The sequence below is a fragment of the Procambarus clarkii genome, chromosome 49, assembly GCF_040958095.1.
Source record: "Procambarus clarkii isolate CNS0578487 chromosome 49, FALCON_Pclarkii_2.0, whole genome shotgun sequence".
Taxonomy (NCBI): Eukaryota; Metazoa; Arthropoda; class Malacostraca; order Decapoda; family Cambaridae; genus Procambarus; species Procambarus clarkii.
The window spans coordinates 8,331,017-8,350,661 of record NC_091198.1 but is presented as its reverse complement, the minus strand read 5'-3'; the positions used below and the strand labels follow the sequence as shown (position 1 = coordinate 8,350,661).

The 19,645-nt window shown below is 37.7% G+C and overlaps 1 protein-coding gene across 6 annotated transcripts in view; it reads right to left on the bottom strand.

Annotated features, from left to right (window-relative positions):
• Nucleotides 1–19,645, bottom strand: part of spg (dedicator of cytokinesis spg) — an 84,925-nt gene that overhangs the window by 3,862 nt on the left and 61,418 nt on the right. For all 6 annotated transcript variants that reach the window (XM_069302975.1, XM_069302976.1, XM_045750436.2 and 3 more), the window contains 9 exons: nt 11,642–11,884; nt 10,343–10,537; nt 8,631–8,780; nt 7,928–8,086; nt 6,711–6,893; nt 5,982–6,146; nt 2,082–2,165; nt 1,725–1,885; nt 382–538 (listed from right to left, as the gene is read on the bottom strand). In XM_069302975.1, coding sequence (XP_069159076.1) covers nt 382–538; nt 1,725–1,885; nt 2,082–2,165; nt 5,982–6,146; nt 6,711–6,893; nt 7,928–8,086; nt 8,631–8,780; nt 10,343–10,537; nt 11,642–11,884 — 1,497 coding nt within the window. The remainder of the gene's footprint in view (nt 1–381; nt 539–1,724; nt 1,886–2,081; nt 2,166–5,981; nt 6,147–6,710; nt 6,894–7,927; nt 8,087–8,630; nt 8,781–10,342; nt 10,538–11,641; nt 11,885–19,645) is intronic.

Sequence of the window (19,645 nt, the reverse complement as noted above, 5' to 3'; positions counted from 1 at the left end):
TAAGGCAATCTCATTTACCTCCAATTCCCACATTTAAAGTGCAAAATGTAATTGTTTATTGCAAAACAGTGATATTTGTATGCATTTTAGTTAAAACTTGACAAAGTATAATCTAGTGTCAGTATTAATTACTTGTTTAGTTTAATAAAAAAACTACATTAATCGGTCTGATATGCACTAACTATTTGAAATATAAACAGAGACAATAAAAATCCAAAATGTCAACAAAAGGATAGCAACACTCCAATTTTCATTCGAAGAATCATAGTCATTCACATGGTATCCATAGAAACTATCCATAGGAAGACCTTTCATAAGCAGTAATATAGGTTGATATTTCCATTTTACCAGAGGTTTATATGATTCTTTACAGTGACATACCTGAGGTTTGGCATACAACTCATCATCATGAGATGCAGAATGAAAATGGGCATAAAGGGAAGAAGCTTGTGAAGATCGCTGTGATGAATGACCAGATGTGGATGAAGAACTTGTGCTACCTGCACCCTTATCTGAGGGAAGTGGTGGCAGAGGTGAACTGAAAACAGACAAAAAAGGTTATTACAACAAATATAGTATTCTTTAGGACACACAGAAATCACAATAACATGATGCATTAAATTCCCAAATCCACAAGGGCCGTAATGAGGGTTCGAACCTATTGTACGTCTGAGAGGATCCAGATGCGCATTAATTGACTTTGCCATGACAGTCAAAAGAACTGCAACCGGGAGTTCATCTGCCCTCACACGGATCCTACAGTCTCTCTGAGACACAAACCAGGGTTTTACACAGATGTGGGCAGATGAACTCCCGGTTGCAATTCTTTTGACCGTGTCATGGCACAGTCGATTAAGGCACGTCTGAGATTCTCTCAGACATAGGTTCGAACCCTCATCACGACCCTTGTGGATTTGTTCAGTATTCTTTAGAATTGCTGTTTTCTGGTTGATTTGTGTTTCTGGGAGATCTTCCAAGATGGCTATCAGTTTCTACCTGCTCTGAACTGAATCACACCAGGCCCTTCAGAGTCTTTAATTAGTTACAGAAGACCAGAGACCCAGAGAGCAGAGGACACGAAATCACTCTGAGGAAATGGCCAACATTAATTATTATAACACTCATAATGATCAACAAGTCTTGAACTGAAGCAAGATACTTCTGATGAATTAAAATGTATCACATGAGGCAATGTTTACTTCTCTCACTGAGGAGTGGTTGTACATACACCGTCAAAATTCCTGTTCTGAAAGCCAGATACTGCATCTGGACAAATGTTACAGACATAGAAACTATTTTGTCAAGGCTTTTGCCAAAACTTTCGTTTATAAGTGAAGAACTTTTTTTTTTATGGGAAAAGTGCAACCACTTTCAGCAGTCAAAGGGTTATTGGTTACATATATTTTGGGAAAAAAACTGGAAAAGCTGTTCTAGTATTAAATTTCCCAAAATAGCAATTCAAACCAAAACTACTGTCAGAAACCCTCCTTTTTTTCATCAGCCCTAAGTGCTAGATGTTTCAAGTAAATACACAGAGGCATTCAAAATACGGCACAGAAATCCAAGAATTTAAATTTAAGTAAAATTGAAGAAGAAGAAATAAAAATATGTCTTCTTTCAAGAAATAATAAAGAAAATCATGTATAACAATACCATACATATGGTACCATAACATGGAATATCTAGAAACAAAATGTTTACAACATAATTATATTTTTCCTTACTTAACAATTGAGCCTGTTCTCCTGAACTCTGTGGCAGGGTCAGAATCCGCACGTCTATGAGTTGGGGGAGGTGGCGGTGTGGACTGTAGAGAAGAAGTTGACCTTTGGGACTGGGGAGTTGAACACATCTTACGCACCTTGTTTCGAAGGCCTTCAAACACCTGACAAATTAACAAAACTATATATATGGCTTTAAAAAATATTACTTATTATCATGCTTAAAGAGTCTTGTGCTTTCAACTAACAGCAAATAGCAATTATATACATATGACCAGTATATAAATTATTATGTTACTCAAGAATGGTAGAGTACAAGCATATATTTTTAATTTATATATAAATATGTATTAAACCTACGTCAACAAGCCTTCTGTGAAGTGGCTGGTTTGCAGATGGAGCAATTTTGCCATGGAGATCTAAGGCACTCTCTAGAATCATTGTCTGGAAAAAAAAATCAAATATACTTATAACTAAATGTTGAAAAACAAGAGACTTCTCTTTTGAAGCACCAATGTGTCATCAGTAAATGTCAATATAGAAGATATCTTTAAATTACTTAAGCATGATAGAAAGAGGAGTTTAATTCACTGACAAATGTACTGATAAGCTTTAAGTAAACTAGCATTTATTTTATTGTCGAAAACTTAATTTTCTGAGAGAAAACACAAAAATCTGCCTTAAATTTCTCTTGGCCATAGAACAGGATACACAAGACTGAAGTTTAAATTTCATTTAATCTTTCTAGGCAGGCTAATATAATAGAAACAATAAGACCAGTTCTCATAAGTCCCTTCAATCTAAAACAGAATTTAACAGGCTAAACTCATTTTAATTAAACCAGAAAAAAAGACAGTTGGGGCATATTTTGAACTCAAGTCATCAGGTCATGCAAAATTTGAGTCTAGTATTGTATGTAAATACAGGAACATTATAAACTTCAGCTGGGCCATAGCAGCTTTATTTTCCATCTCCCAATACATTATGAATCATTTCTGAATGAAACCATCAGACCTTAACAAGAGGAAATGTGACAGAGGAGAATTCTGAATGACCCTCAGAAGCTACATTCCTCTAGACTCAAAAACCTTTTTCAAGAAAATTCATTAAATCAAACAGACTCAGTGTTTGATTTTATGTATTTTATGTATCAGTGTAGCTCTTCTACTTCTAATCAAACACTATTTGCCCACCTGGCTGCTGCTGTCCCTAAGTAATGTAAGCAGAATCAGCTGGCTAACTTGTCTCACTAATCCCACTCACTCCAAGAAGAAAGGCACAAGGAAGGCCTCACAAATTAAGGACGCACTCTTATGCAAGTGTCACAAGACCCACACACACAAAACAAAAGGAAATTTAAACAATAAAAGTTAAGGACGAGCTTACTTGTGACAGGAAGGTTTGGAAGGTGCCAGAAGCAACAAAGAGAGCCGGAGCCTCTAAGTAGATAGAGTACAAACTTTTGCCAATGATGAGATTAGTGAGAGGAGAAAGAACCAAACACCACATAATGATGACAAAGATGAGGTATACAGGAAGATGGAAATTGGCAATGATACATGATATAGTTTGTCTTCCAATACCGTAAGTACTAAATATCTGCATTGTTGAAGTTGAAAAGAATACCTGGACAGTAGCAAATTTATGCAGATCATGAACCCTGGGATACATTCCAAGATGGTTGAGCTTGAACATAAAGTTAAAACAGACGAGCCTTGGACCAAAAGTGCATGATCCATGGGTCTATGAAAAGTAAAGCAGAAGGCAAATACCAAGACACAAAAGATATCGGCAGAGAGCAGCCACAGGGTATGTGATATGATAAACAGATAGGCAGACAAACCAGACCTGTACAAGAATATGGCCTCACTCGAAGGAAATCTTATCAATCTTTTCCAGGAATGAGGGATCAGGATGTAAGCAAACAAAGGCATTATCATAGTTACTACAATCAACATACCAATGCCAACAGAACCACAAGTTTTAAGGTCATATCCGAAAAAGGATGGTGACACTGAAATAAGGAGACAAGAAATCTAGCAACCAGGCAGTTTCCAAAATATCATTATAAGGATGAAGGGTCAGATGGAAGGCATGCCCCAGCTTAAGAAATGGCAGAAATTAGATTTACCAACCAAAACCCAGGAAGAGAGGTTCCACCAAAGCCGCTCTATAATATGCAATGGTGTCTTTTCCAGAAAGCTAAGCTGGAAAGATACCTCAAGGAAATGCCATGGACAAAGAATGGTTGAGAGTCAAAAGCAACTGGAATGAATGCCACACCACCTCATAATGGCAACTGGAGGAATCCTAAAGATTGTGGAAAAGGACCTCTGCGCCTTGACTCAGAGACAGGCAGCAACATACCAGGCCAAGAAACTCTACACATGAGTGGTAGAGAGCCTGGAAGAGTTCATAAACCAGAACGAGCCCGGAAAAAGATGGTCAAGAACAATGAGCATACAATTGCTGGATTGTTGACATGGGAGTTAACAGAATCATGTGGCCAATAAAATTCTTAAATTTTACCTTCACATGTAACAAGATTTGGACTTGAAGAAACATACAAATCACATCTCATTGATTTTAGTTGAGACAAAGCATGTCCAATACAAAAGTATCTTGACCCATAAACACAACTATATACATTAAACAACAGCTTGCAATCCCAAGTTGCCATAAAATTCATTTGGGACATCCTTCAAGTCTTGCAAATCTGGCAAAAATGAGGCCTCGTCCTCTCTATAGTACGTAAATGTGATTGACCATCTGCAAGGATATTCAGAACCCTGTCAATGTGAATTGATGTGACGATTAAAGTTAGAAATGCTAGTAGAGATACTATGGAAAGTGCCACAATAGACAAATTTAACTAAGTATCTGCAATTTAAGCAGTGAACCACTGAAGCACTGAGTGCAAACAAACAAGAGTGCCTCAAAGCAGAGGGAGATGCATTTCAAAGCGATGCACACCACCATAATCCCCCAGACTGGGAATGCACCAATGTCAGAGAAAAGTGACCCCAAATTAAAGTTCCAACCCACATCATATGCACTGATGAACAATTCAAGCTATGAAGATGGAAGCCTCCAAGGGACCAAGCCCTAAACATCCTGAAGAGGAAATCTGCTATAAAGAATAATTATAGTCAAACCCAACCTTAAGGATAAATAATTGAAACTATGTTGAGACTCCTAATGAGTCACCTAAAAACTTGATGCAAAAGCAGACACTTTCTCAAAGCTAACTAAACTGAGACATGCCATCTTAAGCAGGGAGATGGAGACTTTCCCCTCGAGTACCAAATTAGCTACAAGCACAGAAGATATTTAAATAGGAGCTGGGATTTTGGCTCTCACCAGAATGCAGAAACAATCCAAAAATCATAATGCATCACAAAGACAGTGACCGGGAACCCAAATCAGCCCATCTTCCAAATACATAAGTACTGATCCACAAGCGGCGGCAGTTCCTAAAGGACCACAATTGTTAGATGGAACAATGTCCTGTAAGTTAACTGGTGCCTAATTGGGAAAGGCCATAGGGAAAAAGCTCAAAAGTGGTAAGAGGTGTTGCTGACCATGAACTCCAGATAGTACCTAAACCTTGGATGGTGAGGGATATGCAAGGTTCAGAGAAAGAAGCCAAGTTTGGCACAATTTATTTTGCAGAGTGGTAGACAGTTGGAACACGTTAAGTGAGAAGGTAGTGGATGCCAAAACTGTCAGTAGTTTCAAAGCATTGCATGACAAAGAGTACTAAGAAGACAGTAATTACACCGATGGTAATTTGGTAATTACACTTAGATAATTACAAGACTACATGATAAATTGCAAATAGTGATCATCCATTATTTTGAGGATCACATGCCTCTTGGAAGAATCCTGTTTGGCTATGGGAAATACAAGACTAAAACCTGAGAAAATGAGTCACCACAATGACAGTAGTAATGAAGTTACAAATCTCTGCACTTTCTTATGTTATCTGAATTTGCTCATTAAAACTTATAAAAATATAAGGTAATGGCCTTAAGGAGCCAAAGAAATTAAAGCAGTATGTTTCTAAAAGTAACGCAAATTCAAAAGTTGAATGTATTTTGACCAATATATTGAACTATGGCATCATGCAGGAACCATGCAAGCAGTAGAGAATGTAACAGATGACCTTAATTCAGGTAATATACCAGTAAATACTACACTATTCCACTGCTGAATACTGTACTTAATCTATTGATTTTATTGCTTAATACACTAACTTACTTGATCTGAGAGGAGAACCTTGAGCCGGTTAACATGGTCAGCATTTTCAGGATACACGACAAGATAATCTGGACCAAAAAATGCATCTTGATATTTTGCAACTCCTCCATTAACAGCTGCATCTATTGTACCTTGTAGTCTCATTGTAAAGGGCTGGATATTATCCTGCACAAGTTTGAAACAAGAGAATTAATGAAAATCATTATTTTGCAAAATTACTACTAAATTAGTTAAATGTATTACAGTACTGTATAGTGTAAATTTAAATCTGTAAGGTACATCTTTACAGAAATATAAAAGTAATAACATTTACACTAATTAATTTTTTGTTAAAAACTTACAAAAGGAGTTTCAAAAAGACAATGATACATACACACAAACACAAAATAATAATAGGAATCAACAAAATTCATAAGGAAGAACTCCTGAGACCTGGAACTTCAAGAACAAGAGATCATAGATTTAAGCTAATTAAATAAAGCTGCCTAAGAAATACTGTACAGTATAAGAAAATTCACTTTTACAAACGGAATGATAGACGGTTGGAACAAGTTAATTGAGAAGATTGTGGAGGTCAAAACCATCAGTAATTTCAAAGCATTGTAACAGAGTGCTGGGAAGACGGGACACCACAAGCGTAGTGTTCATCCTGTAACTACAATTAGGTAATTGCACACACACACACATTCAAACTTATATTACTTAAATCAAAATAAGTATCTACGGTACCTGAGGGTTTGCTCTGTAGTGAAGGGTAATCTGCCGGATTTGCTTGTTATTTCTCTCAACTGTTTCACAGGCATATTGGGGAGGGCATAGTTGATCTAGTTTCTGATCAACTACTTCAAACCACTTAAGAATTCCAGGCAGTTCAAATTCTGTTGTGTATGTAATTCTTTCAATCCACAAGTTCTATGTAAAAATTAAAAAGAGCATTAATTATTTTGCATTAGAATAACTAGAAATGTAAGTTTAGAATAAAAGTACTTTATATTATGTATGATCAAAATGCACAAAAGGCTTTGCTGGATAAAAGAGAATACAGTATATTATATTTATAACTAAATACTTTTCTATGAAATTCATACTAGTTATATACAGACATATACAATAATGCAAAACATTAAATAAAATTTGTAAGTAAAGTGAACTTAAAATTAACACAGAGCTTCCAGTTGTATGCAGAAATTAATTCCATGTCACCTCGTTTCAATGATCCATAAAACACAGTCAACTTTTGCTATCCACAAGGTATAGCACTCTTGAAAATCTCAGAACATGTGAATTTTTGAAGCATCCAAATTCAAGTTATATGATAAAAATAGCGATGTGTTCCAGATCTCCTAAAGCCCACTTTCTTGGCTTATTCAATAGTTCACTGGATCTTATGGCACTGGAATCGCAAGGCCACCATCCCATTATCAGGCTCCTCAAACTTTAAAGGCATACATACCAGGAACCCGGACAAGACTGGCTCCATGCATTTCCCTTGCAGAATGCATGAGGAAATGCATAAAGAATGCGTGAGGATCAAAGATCAACTTGCAACCAGTCAACCTTCTGTAGTTGCACAGAACAACTAACAACACTGCTGTTCAGTCACAAGCTGAACAGCAGTGCTGTTAGTTGATACTGTGTGTGTGTGCCAGCCTTGGTTACTCTCTCAGTACTGAGGCTCTCACACCCTGGAATATTGCCCACAATTTTTTTTTTAAATGGCATCTGTTTACAAGAGCCCTGAGGAAGTCGATGAGAACTCTGTGTAGCCATGGGACTTTTAAATCTTACATGGTGCTCCCAACCATACATAGCTGTGGTGCACAGTTTCACGACAGTTACTCACCCCAGCTATATATGTATTGCGCAGTTTAAGGGTTAATAAATGAATACTTAAAACAATATTGTAATATTTTATTTCCAAAGTCTACAAATACTAGAACTCTTACCTTAAATTCATTATCTTTATCAGCAGGGCCTCGGTATGTAGGTCTATCATACACGAAGCGCCGGACGTGGTTGTTCGAGTAGTATTTTAAGATTCGTTCGTCCACCTCTACACCGTCAAACATTGGATTGGGTTCAGATAAAGTTTTCACAGCACAAATCTAGAAATAAATGATTTTATGTACAAAAATTTAGTATGGTGCTTAAAATTAGCCTAGCAGGAATTATTGTCAACAAACATGATTTAGTAGCCATTATAGCCTTAGGTATTTGATGCAAGGATATAACCTTTGCTGTTCGGATCTTAATGTCTTACTTTGCTACATAATGCTTTGCCCAATTGAAATAAATACTTGCATAAAGTTTAAACAATATGCCTAACTTGGTCTATAAATCAATTACTGAAAACAAAAGACGAATAACCAAAAAAGAATTGGCTGTCTATACCTTGGATAGTAAGCCTATGTATTTATAATACAATATGGGTGTATACCATTGGAAAACACTGCAAATACACAAACACAAGCACAATAGTGTTTCTTACCAAAGTGCAGTATCATTAACTGTAATACCCATTAAAAACTTATGCATCTTACTTGCAATGAATGTATATAGTGTTTATTAAACTCACCAATGCTTATACATGTGTACTTGAAATTTATATATTACCAACTGTGTGATTTACTTACTTATTACATATTTTACCTGAATGTATTGACCATCAGATGAGCGTATTGTGTCATCTGGAGGAGTATTGTGAGACAGCATCTTTGCCTGTGGAAACTCTGTCTGAATTCTCTGTGTGAAAGCCCCAATCTGTTCATATTCCAAGCCTCGGTAGATGAATACTTTATTCTGAAAATGTAAAATATATTCTATACTGAATATCACTATTCTAGCGATTTCAATAGAGTGATGCCACTCAAACAGACTCAAATAGAACAGATGTTCAGATGGAAAAGTATAAATATAATGTACTGTAATTTGTTGGTATGATCTGTTGCTATGGTTACCTAATCCAGTTCCACTCAAATGGACTTGTATTAATACACACAAACATAATTTAATAAAGGTTAACACTGCTGAGGATTCCAGGCCAAATTGATGGTGAAATCCAAGAAAAAACCGTGTAACCAAAGGACCCGTGCAGGGATACAGAACTGCACCCAACAACACTGAGTAGTTCCCAGGAAACTAGAAGGCCAAACCATAATGAAAAGTAGGAAAACATTTTGGTAACCAGCACACACATCAAGGGACCTTGCAGCATAGAGCCAGGTCCACTACAACTAACTGGAGAGCCCAAGCCATAGCAAGCAGCAAAGGCACCCAAACCAAGAGCTGTAGCAGACAGATGAAATCTGGGCAATTGTGCAGTGTCACAGAAAACCAAGAGAAGGCCAAAAAAATACTCATGGAGCCCAAAGCACACATGCAAGAGCAATCATGCAATCCAAGTCTCTGCTGAATCTCAGGTGTGAGCCTTAAAGAAAGGAAGGGAAGTCATCTTGCTTCCAAAACCATATGTAACCTCCTGTGGAAAAATTTCATTTGGAAGTGGTAGGCCCCAACAGAAACTAAAAGCCCAGCCACCACCAGAACTCGCACAAGAATTAGCCACAATCAGCCAATTGACAAGGCCAAATAGAGGCCCAAACAAAATGTAGGGACACCAGAAACCAAAGGTCCCAATGATGGCACTCAAGATCAAACTAGCCCTCTAAAGAACACGGAAGATGACTCCTTAAATTTAATGAGTTGGGTCAAGCAGTTTACAAATATAAATGTGGTCTCCTAAAAGCTAAGTAATGAACAAAATTAAGATTTTATTATATATATATTTTATATTTATACACTAGAAAAATCCTTGTGTATGTGTATAATTACTTAAGTGTGTTACAGGATGAGAGCTACGCTCGTGGTGTCCCGTCTTCCCAGCACTCAGGCATATAACACTTTGATATTACTGATGGTTTTGGCCTCCACCCCTTCTCACCTAACTTGTTCCAACCGTCTACCACTCTGTTTATACTGTGTGCGTATGTGTGTGTTTAAACAAATATATACACACTATCATTTGGTAAGATTAATGGCACCAAATTAAAAAAAAAAATACTGAAATGCAAATACAGTACAAATTGGGAAATCCAGTTCAACTGCAAAGCAAACATAATTTTTGTTAATATTGTATACTGTATTGATTAATGTTTACACACCAAAACATATATTAAGCTATTGTAGGTACAGAGTAATTTATAAAACATGCAGAAGCAAAGAAAATAATGCTTTGATTCATTTTACAAAACATCCAAGTATACTTAGATTAAACTATACTTTACATTATTCATACTGTACACCAAGTTCAATTCCTCTCCGATCCCATACATTTACTTATTGCAAACTTCTAAGGCACTTACCCTGACAAACAATGGAAGCCCAAGGCCATAAAACCCAACTCGAAAATACTCGTTATCATAACGTTTACCACTTAAGATCTTCTCGTAGAATGTTGCTTGCCTTTTTAACACCTCACTTAGTTTCTGATAATCAAATAAGTGTGTGCGATATTGATTTGCCAGTTCCTCGAGAAGAGGAATACCTTGCTCCCAGCACTGAAAGTGGAAAAAAATGCAAATCAAATACTGTACTGTAATATTGAAGTCCTATTCATCAGCAAATTTAGGTCACCTAAATTTGGGTTTATATAATTGGAGCTGCCTTGTATGGGCCAATAGGCGTTCTGCAGTTCCTATTATTCTCCTATCCTTATGTACATAGGATATTCTAGATAAACATTAATGGCAGGAAAACAGCTAAAGTGCGAGTAAAGAGTGGTTGAGGTGAACTATAATTCACCTCAAAATTATGAATGCAAAACACAGCAACAATATTCACAATTAAAAGCCAGTATTGTAGGAGTAATACATGAAAGAGAAATCCCCTACCATCCAAGTGATTAGGTTACCTTACCTTAAGGTTACCTTGAGGTGTTTTCGGGTTAGCGACCCAGCGGCCCGGTCGTCGACCAGGCCTCCTCATTGCTGGACTGGTCATCCAATCCATCCATCCAACCTGGCACCATTCCTTCTCCCCATCCCGAATCTTATCCTAACGCTTTCTAAGGACAATATAGTCATAATGGCTTGGCACTTTTTTCTGATAGTTCCCTCCCTTTCTCCATATAAAGTATGAAAAATTATCAAGAAACTTTATGGATAACAAAAGTAGGGGGTGGAGGGGGTTGAGTTTTGGTTTTCCACATTTGCATTATATTTCCAAGAGGAAAGGGATGTGTCCTTGCCATATATTTAATGGAAAGCCATTTATATCAATTGTTAGGTACTGTAGAAATAATAAAATATAGAAAACTCTTTTTGAGCCTCTATTTTCCAATAAAAATTATGGTCCAAGCAATTTGATACTAGACTAAATGTTCTTAATGTATTGAATATTATTAATACAAGAAATAAGCATACTCATTAACAAATTTATTTTATTTTATTCACAAAATATCGAAACAATAATTCTGCGTTACTTTTCCCCCTTCATTTACTACACGACACTGTTGGCACCCATGACACTCACTGCCATGCAAATTTACCTCACATAAATTAAAGACAAATCAAATACTATACAGTATAGTATATACTTTTCCTCATTTTTAGAGAAAACAAATTAATAATAACCCAAAAAATAGATTTCTAATACCATCATACCTTGCCCTTGTCAAAATTATCAATTATTTTCATGTAGATCAACTCTTTTCTCTGAGTTTCCGTCTGTGCTGGATATAAGTGATCAGCATGTAACATCCTCTGTGTCCAGGCTAGCTGATTTGCATGAAGTTGAAGAGTAAATGCTGCCTCTGTAAAGTTCCCTGCTGGCACATGTAGATCATGCAACTTGTAAATATAACGGATGTACATTTCCTGCCGGTTGATTTCATTTTTGTAAAAGTTCTGTAAAGAAGCAATGATATACAGTAAAGATAACAGAATTTGCTAAAAAAATTTTTATTTAACTTCCCAATGCACAGCCTTTCCACGTGCACTTATATTACAATATAATGTATTTACAGAAAAAAAGTGATTTAGAGCCTTTTTTCAGAGACGGTCAAAGTACACTTGAACATGAAAAGGGTTAGGATTTTTTTAACCATACTGTTATTGATGCGAGTTATAGTGTTATTTATTACATTTCTAATGAGAAAAAGACTTGCCCTTTCCAGCAGTACCAGTAACTTTTTCTCCATAACCGGAAAAGTTCAAAATTTTGCATCGAGTGTGATGAAATGCTCCTTTCTGGGCTCCATCTCAGTAGCATCCCTAGTTCAATGCTCTGGTCATTACTGGGCCACACTAGACAAAAGCAGATACCATTAAGATTTTAATTGCCAACCAGATACGAACCACTGCAGTTTTCTGTTGCCCCCAATACTGAGCAAAGCACCTTTACTGCAATAAAAGGAAATCCCATGACATCTAGACTCACTCTGAAAAAATTATTAGCAAATAAATGAAACATGTAACTTAGTAACTGGAAGAATGCAAATCTGAAGGGAAATGTAGCTACATGTAATTTACTAAATATAAGAAGGTCATGCAGCATGTGATTAAACAGAGTTTAGATACAAATATGAATGTTGACCACAGAGAAAACCGAGAAAGAAATTAGGAGCAGCTCCAGATTATCACAGAGCAAAATGGAACTAGAAAATCTGCAATAATATTTGGTTGCAAAGAAAAATATATTATACTGAAAATTAAGCAAGACAAAGAGCAGGAAGAAATGATGGCTAAAATTTTGAGCCACGTTGAAAGGCTAAAAAGTGGGAGTATGGAACTGACGTTCTAAGAATTGGTAAATATGAGAATGAAAAATTCAAACCTTTGAATTTTTTAGCAGTAAAAAGCAATAGAAAGAAATGCCTCAAAAGGCTAAGGATATAAAACAGGACAAGGGCCATGAAATCTTAAGGTTTGTCCAAAACACTGTGATTATTGGCCTTAACAATAAAATAGCAGTGCTATATATATATCAATGTATTAATACAATAATACTGTATAATCAGAGAACATTTTTCTTAATAATATTATTATTATTCACACACAAATCACACTAACTTGATATATATCAAAGAGAAAATCCACTGGGGCTTTGAGGCAATGTGAACTTGCAACCAAGGCATTTTCCTCGGCATACTCTACAACTGTACCACCATAACTTGCTAAAGTCATACAACCGGATTTCTACTGAAATCACAGGAAGTCTGAAGGCCCCTACTGAAGCCAGTACAAGTTTTTATCTATGACCCACAAGTACTTTGGTGCAAGAGCAAAGTAATTCTTCACAGATACACACACAGATCAAACTAATGTGATATATATATCATTTCTATTTTCAAGCTGTGAAAACAAGCTGTTCTTGTTTTTTCTGGACATTCTCGATAGTTTTCATGGGTTTTTAGGTTATCTCTGATCTCCATATTGCACTTGTCTCATTGGGAAAATCAGATTCGGTCCTGGTTTCCGAAGACACTTGTGTATGTCTCAGGTGAAGATAGACAGAAACTACAGGACGACCTGGACAAACTGTAGGAATGGTCTAGAAAATGGCTACTAAAGTTCAACTCAGGTAAGTGTAAAGTAATGAAATTAGGCAAAGGAAGCAGAAGGCTGAATACAAGGTACCATCTGAGAGGTGAAATCCTGCAAGTCAAATAGAGAGAAAGATCTGGGGAATTGATATCACACCGAACCTGTCCCCAGAAGCCCACATCAAAAGGATATCATCAGCGGCATGTGCTAGATCGGTCAACATAAAAATTGCCTTTAGAAACTTGTGTGAGCAATCGTTCAGGACCTTATATACCACTTATGTCAGACCAATCCTGAAGTATGTAGCTCCAGCATGGAGTCCATACCTAATTAAACACAAGGCAAAGTTAGAGAAGATTCAGAAGTATGCCATCAGACTAGTCCTGGAACTGAGACGTATGAGCTACGAGGAAAGGCTAAGGGAGCTAAACCTCACGTCCCTGGAAAAAAGAAGAGTAAGGGGAAACATGATAACCACCTACAAAATTGTCAGGGGGAATTGTTTGGGCGGAACACAAACAAGGGAGACACAGGTGGAAACTTGGTACCCAAATGAGTCACAGAGACACTAGAAAGAATTTTTTGTGTCAGAGTAGTTAACAAATGGAATGCATTAAGCAGTGATGTGGTGGAGGCAGACTCCATACACAGTTTCAAATATAGATTTGATAGAGCCCAGTAGGTTCAAGAATCTGTATACCCGTTGATTGACAGTTGAGAGGTGGGATCAAAGAGCATAAGCTCAACCCCCTACAAGCACAACTAGGCGAGTACAACTAGGTGAGGTGCAGGGTACAATCTGAAGGTTTAGTGGTATCAGCACCTGAGCTACCAAGGGGCACCAGCCCAGAAAATTATTTATTACTTAAGTGTGACTGAATTCAGAATATGAAGCAGTGGTGTGGTGCCCACATTTACAAAAGTATGGTATATAAATTGAATAGAATTCAAAGGGATGCTACAAAATGGATACTGAACTAATACACTTGACCGATGAAAAGCTGTTAGACTTTCTGAAGCTTCATCAACTGGAATACAGTATAAACTGAAGTCATGGTCATTAAGAAAAAAATGACAAGAGTTAGGGAAAACTGATATACAGTACTGTAGTAAATTTCTTGATACCTGGCCTAAACAGCATCAGATAACATAAGTACATGGCTAAGTACACAGATTCAAAAAGATTATCGAGAAATATTTCTTCTGTAATAGAGTAGTTAGTGGATGTAACATCCTTGATAAGAAAGTTGTGCTCCAAAACTAATGCTAATTTTATGTCTAAAGTTGATCAGATTGATAGAACTAGAACAAGTAGTGATTAGCTAATTACATGCATTAAGCAAAGCTGGATAAAGATCAGAAAAATTCCAGCAGACTACAGACTAATCTCAGAGTTGAGAGCATTAAGAAAAAAAAAAAGACATGGAATTAAACCCCCATCACTGGAAGAGAGAAGAAGCAGGCCCAACATAATTACCTTGTACCCGTTCAAAATTTTCAGGAGAAAAAACAGAGCAGACTAGTTAGCACAAAAGGTACACAAACACAGACACATGGATGGAAACCAAAAACCCCAAAACAACAAAGCACATAATTCTAATTTCCGAGAGCAGTGAATAAACAGAATTGACTGAGAAATGATGTTCGACTAAATACACAGCTTCAAATGTAGATATGACTGATCCTAATGAGCTTCAAAACCTGCACACCAGTCAATTGATGTTTGAGAGGCAGGACCTAAAGAGTTGTAGTTTATCTCCCCACAAGTACAACTAGATAAGTACACACACATACAGTGACCAGACATGACTGTTGGAGCTTCTGGGCCAAGGTCATCATGACTAGTTACCTAACAATGTAGGAACAGAATGTGGCTTAGTGGTGTCCCTTAACCACTTTTCTATTATTTTAAGTACAAAGAGAGTCTACCAAAAGTGTTTATTCCAAAAAAAAGATCAGTTCTTTAAAGAAACAAAGTACCGTGGGGTCGGCGGAAGTTTGCCGACCACTGACAGTTTGTTGATATTATGAAGTCCGTGGCAATCTCATCAACGGATGACTCCATCTGTCTCAACCCCGCGATCTGAGGAGGATAGACAAGGCTCGAAAGACGATGACTTGATAAAAGCCAGGAACATCGGTAAGTTTGAGGGCTTCAAATGTGAGGATTCCCTGTTATTAAGTTTTTTGGATGTGATGAAACTAGCTGACAGACTGAATGAGCAAGAGTATACACAGATACAGCTATCAACAAGAATTATCGTTGTGAATCAAGTCTCAAAACATGACAGCAGCTCCTGGGATGCAGCTCAAAGAATTCCAGTAAAATCCTCAATCAAGAACAAAAGGGAAAAGTAAGATTCTCTACAGAAAGAGATCTTACAGTATAAAAATGATAATGCACGATAAAACATTCTGAAGCTATGCCCTGATGGTGAAAGAGAAGAAATTGCAAACAAGGTTTGTTAAGGAGACTACAGATCTCAGTTTCAACAATGAAAATAAGGGAAGGGAAATTACGTGAAATCTGAAAATGCAGACGAGTCACAATAACGTGGCTGAAGATATGAAGACCAAACCACACATCAGAAGATGAAGAAACGATGACGTTTTAGTCCGTCCTGGACCATTATCATGTCATGTGTCAGTAAGACGGAAATGATAACCTCTCCCTACCACACGACTTGATAATGTCCCAGAATGGACTGAAAAGTCATCATTTTATTCTGATGTGTGGTTTGGTCATCAAATCTGAAAATGGATCAGAATACAACTGATGGGAGCTATTCAATAATAATTTTTAGATGTAAACATTAAGATTTGGTATATATTCATGGTAAAGAAATTTTAATAATTTTTGAAGGATTTACTTTCTAAAACTTTTCGTTCCACTCTGGAACATCTTCAGGTAAAGAATGAATACAAAAGATATTTTTTTTTTTTTTTTTTTTTTTTTTTTTTTTTTTTTTTTTTTTTTTTTTTTTTTTTTTACCTGTGCACCCTTTACCTGCCACTGGTAACCATGCCGATGAAAGAGGAAATTAGGGCAGGGAATGGAGCGTGAGAAACAAGATACAGGGAAGTAGGGACAGCACATTTGTGTATATATAGTAATAGGTAGGCTAAACAGTATTAAAATACACAATATAATGTAATAGAAGAACTAATGCTATTAGAAATAATGCACTAAACGAGAACCTCTCGGATAACACACTTTTGATATTACTGTATATCCAAGATCACGCAAATCACTGGACAGCTAAACCACATATTATACTTGTTTTTACATTACAAGAGGGGCTGTTAGTACTGTATTATCATTCAACAAATTGTGACCAGAACAGTGAATTTATATAAGCAAGCAGTCATAACTTATTATAGTTAATCTCAGAGAAAAAAAATCACAAGTAGCAAACAGATATTTAAGACCAGTGACAAGGTATACTACAGTATCTTAATCCACGGAACAGAAAATGGGGCAACATTGCCCCAGGAATAGGCAATTTTCCCTAACAGCAACAGCTACAAGTATGAAGGGCTGGAAGATTAATTAACATAAGATAGCAACAGCCAATAGAATACAGGGCTGGAAATTTGCATACACTTAACTAAGTCCCATGGAAGTGTATCAAGGGTCACACTCCAGTTATTTTTCTTCAAGCATTCGTGCGATATTAAGACTCGAGAAAAGAATCCAGTTCATATAGGCCAAAGTTAATGGTAAGGGTATTGGGACAGTGATTCATAAAGGTAGATTCAATCAAATTTAGCTCAACAAAATCCCTGCAATGAGCAAGACATTTTGAGACACTCCAGTTAATGGAATGGTCTCAAAGGCTGACATGTAAATATTGTATAATGCATTGGATTGCTGTGCAGTTTGAATTGAGTAAAATGTTGAGACAAATGAGATTCCAGTTCTTTACCAGTCTGGCAGATGTACTTGCAGTCTTTGCAAGGGATTGAATACATATACCCTGTAGCAGATGCTGGCAAGTTCTTGATGAAAATGAAAATGGACTAAGTCGTATTATTACAGTATTTTAAAACACCAAATTAATATTAATTGAGAAAACAGGAGAACCTTGCCAAAGAATGTCTAGCCAGGAAAACACTCTGAGCAACACCCAAACTGGAGGGAAGAGACAAAAGGTACTCTCATCAACTCCACTCAAGTCATAAGGAAACCACCATCAAAGCCCCATGATTGGGGAACAAGGCTACACAGCACACAACCTGTTGGTTCCACACAGATACAAAGAGGTCCACATTTGAACAACTGAACATCCTGCAAAGCTAATGGAAAGACATGTCGTTAATGTTCCACTCCATGGCAAAAGGACCGAAGCGAGAGAGACTATCTACCAGAACAATGAACATGCTCCCAAACATGAAGTGCATGGACAGCCAAACTCTGAGAATCCTAAAGTTAGGCTACCCCCGCAGAGCCCAGATTCACAATGGGAGAGACTGAAGCAACTTCCCTTAATTTAGACAATGAATCAACAGAGAGCAGTTAAGTGTTTATCTGGTACCACGGAGCCAACCAGAAGACAAAGCAATCAGGAAGTGTGCCACAGTTGCCACGTGCCCACATCCCGGTGCATGGACATTGTAAGTAGGCAAGCCTTAAGTGACAACAGCAACACCACTCAAGTATATCTAAAAGACAGTACTGACACCAGGCCACTCGAGTATTAGGGTAACAAAAAAGCCATGTCAGGCCTTCAGGGAAAGCAATGGATTGCCCGCAAGCCAGAACGAATCGGGGACCTTGGAACAACCTAGTAAGGCAAGGCTGACTCCAAGTCTATAGAAGACAGGTACAGTATATCAAGGCCACACAGTCCTGATCCTCGATGAGAAACCAAAACAAATTCCTACATGCCTTCGAGGGCAAAAAGATGGGTGTTTAAAGCCCAGGTGAATGGGGTGTTTGAAAACCTCCACATATGGGCTGCCCCTTGAAGATTGAAATGGACTCTGGAAATGAACGCAGAGAGGAGCATCTGAGGAATCCATGACAAACATGGGAGGAGGGTAAGGCAAACGCTCCACCTTGAGAGAATAACCCTCAGTAGAGACACCCAAACACTAATTGGGGTTGAATGGCACCCATTCACCCTCCTTGGGCTCCTTCCCAACCCCAGAAGCCCAAAAACACTAAGACTCCATGGCAGAGTTATAATCTCCTAGCTGTGCTTGCGGGGTTGAGCTACGACTCTTTGATTTGTGTTCTGTACAAGGTGCAGAGGAATGAAAAGTGTCTCCCCAAAGAGAAGGATCAGAACCGGTAATACCCTAGAGAAACAAATGGCAGCGGCTCTTCGGCAGGAAGTGACTGGCTCAACTACCTCTGCTGCCAATGTGGAAGAGACAACACCCAAAGGAGGCTTAACCTTACCCAAAGAAACACCATCACCATGCTCCAAAACCTTCAGACACTTTGGAGACTAGGGGCAAGAAGAAGCCTCACAGCTTGATGAACTGCATCAGATGGTCCTGAAGGAGAGAGAGACGAAGGCTAAATTAAAACAGGTGGAAACCACCAACCTCTCTAACTCCAGACCACGAAAAGACAAAAGCGGCCAACTCTGGGAAAACAACACTGACACCAAGCTGCAAACAATGTATACAGAAAAACCTCTCTCATAAAGTAAAGGCTGAGATGCTGAGCAATGAGACAAAGATTCAGCCAAAATAGAGATCAAATGGCAAAACACATCACAGGCCTCAGGTTGGAAGTTATCATCCACCCAGCAGGCAGCATTGCAGAGGCAGTAAGAATGACCATGTGAATACAATAAGACTAAGGCACATTCTTCAAACTCTCACCCTACAAGTGCGTGCTTGTAGAGCCAACCCATTCCAAACCTTACCAATAACCACTAGGGGTTTGCTGGGTCCCAAAGGTAAAGACCAAGCAGGAACACTGGACACAGGGGGCTGCTCTTCAAAAATAGGATTACAAAGGCTAATGCAGCATAGGAAGCAAAGGCAGCTGCAAAGGATGTAAGCAACACACCTTTACACAAGCACAGAACTCCTCAAAAAGAAAACCCCCCGACTAGTCTCAACATCAGTCTCTCATAGACGAGTTAAAAACTCATGCACTATTCAGGG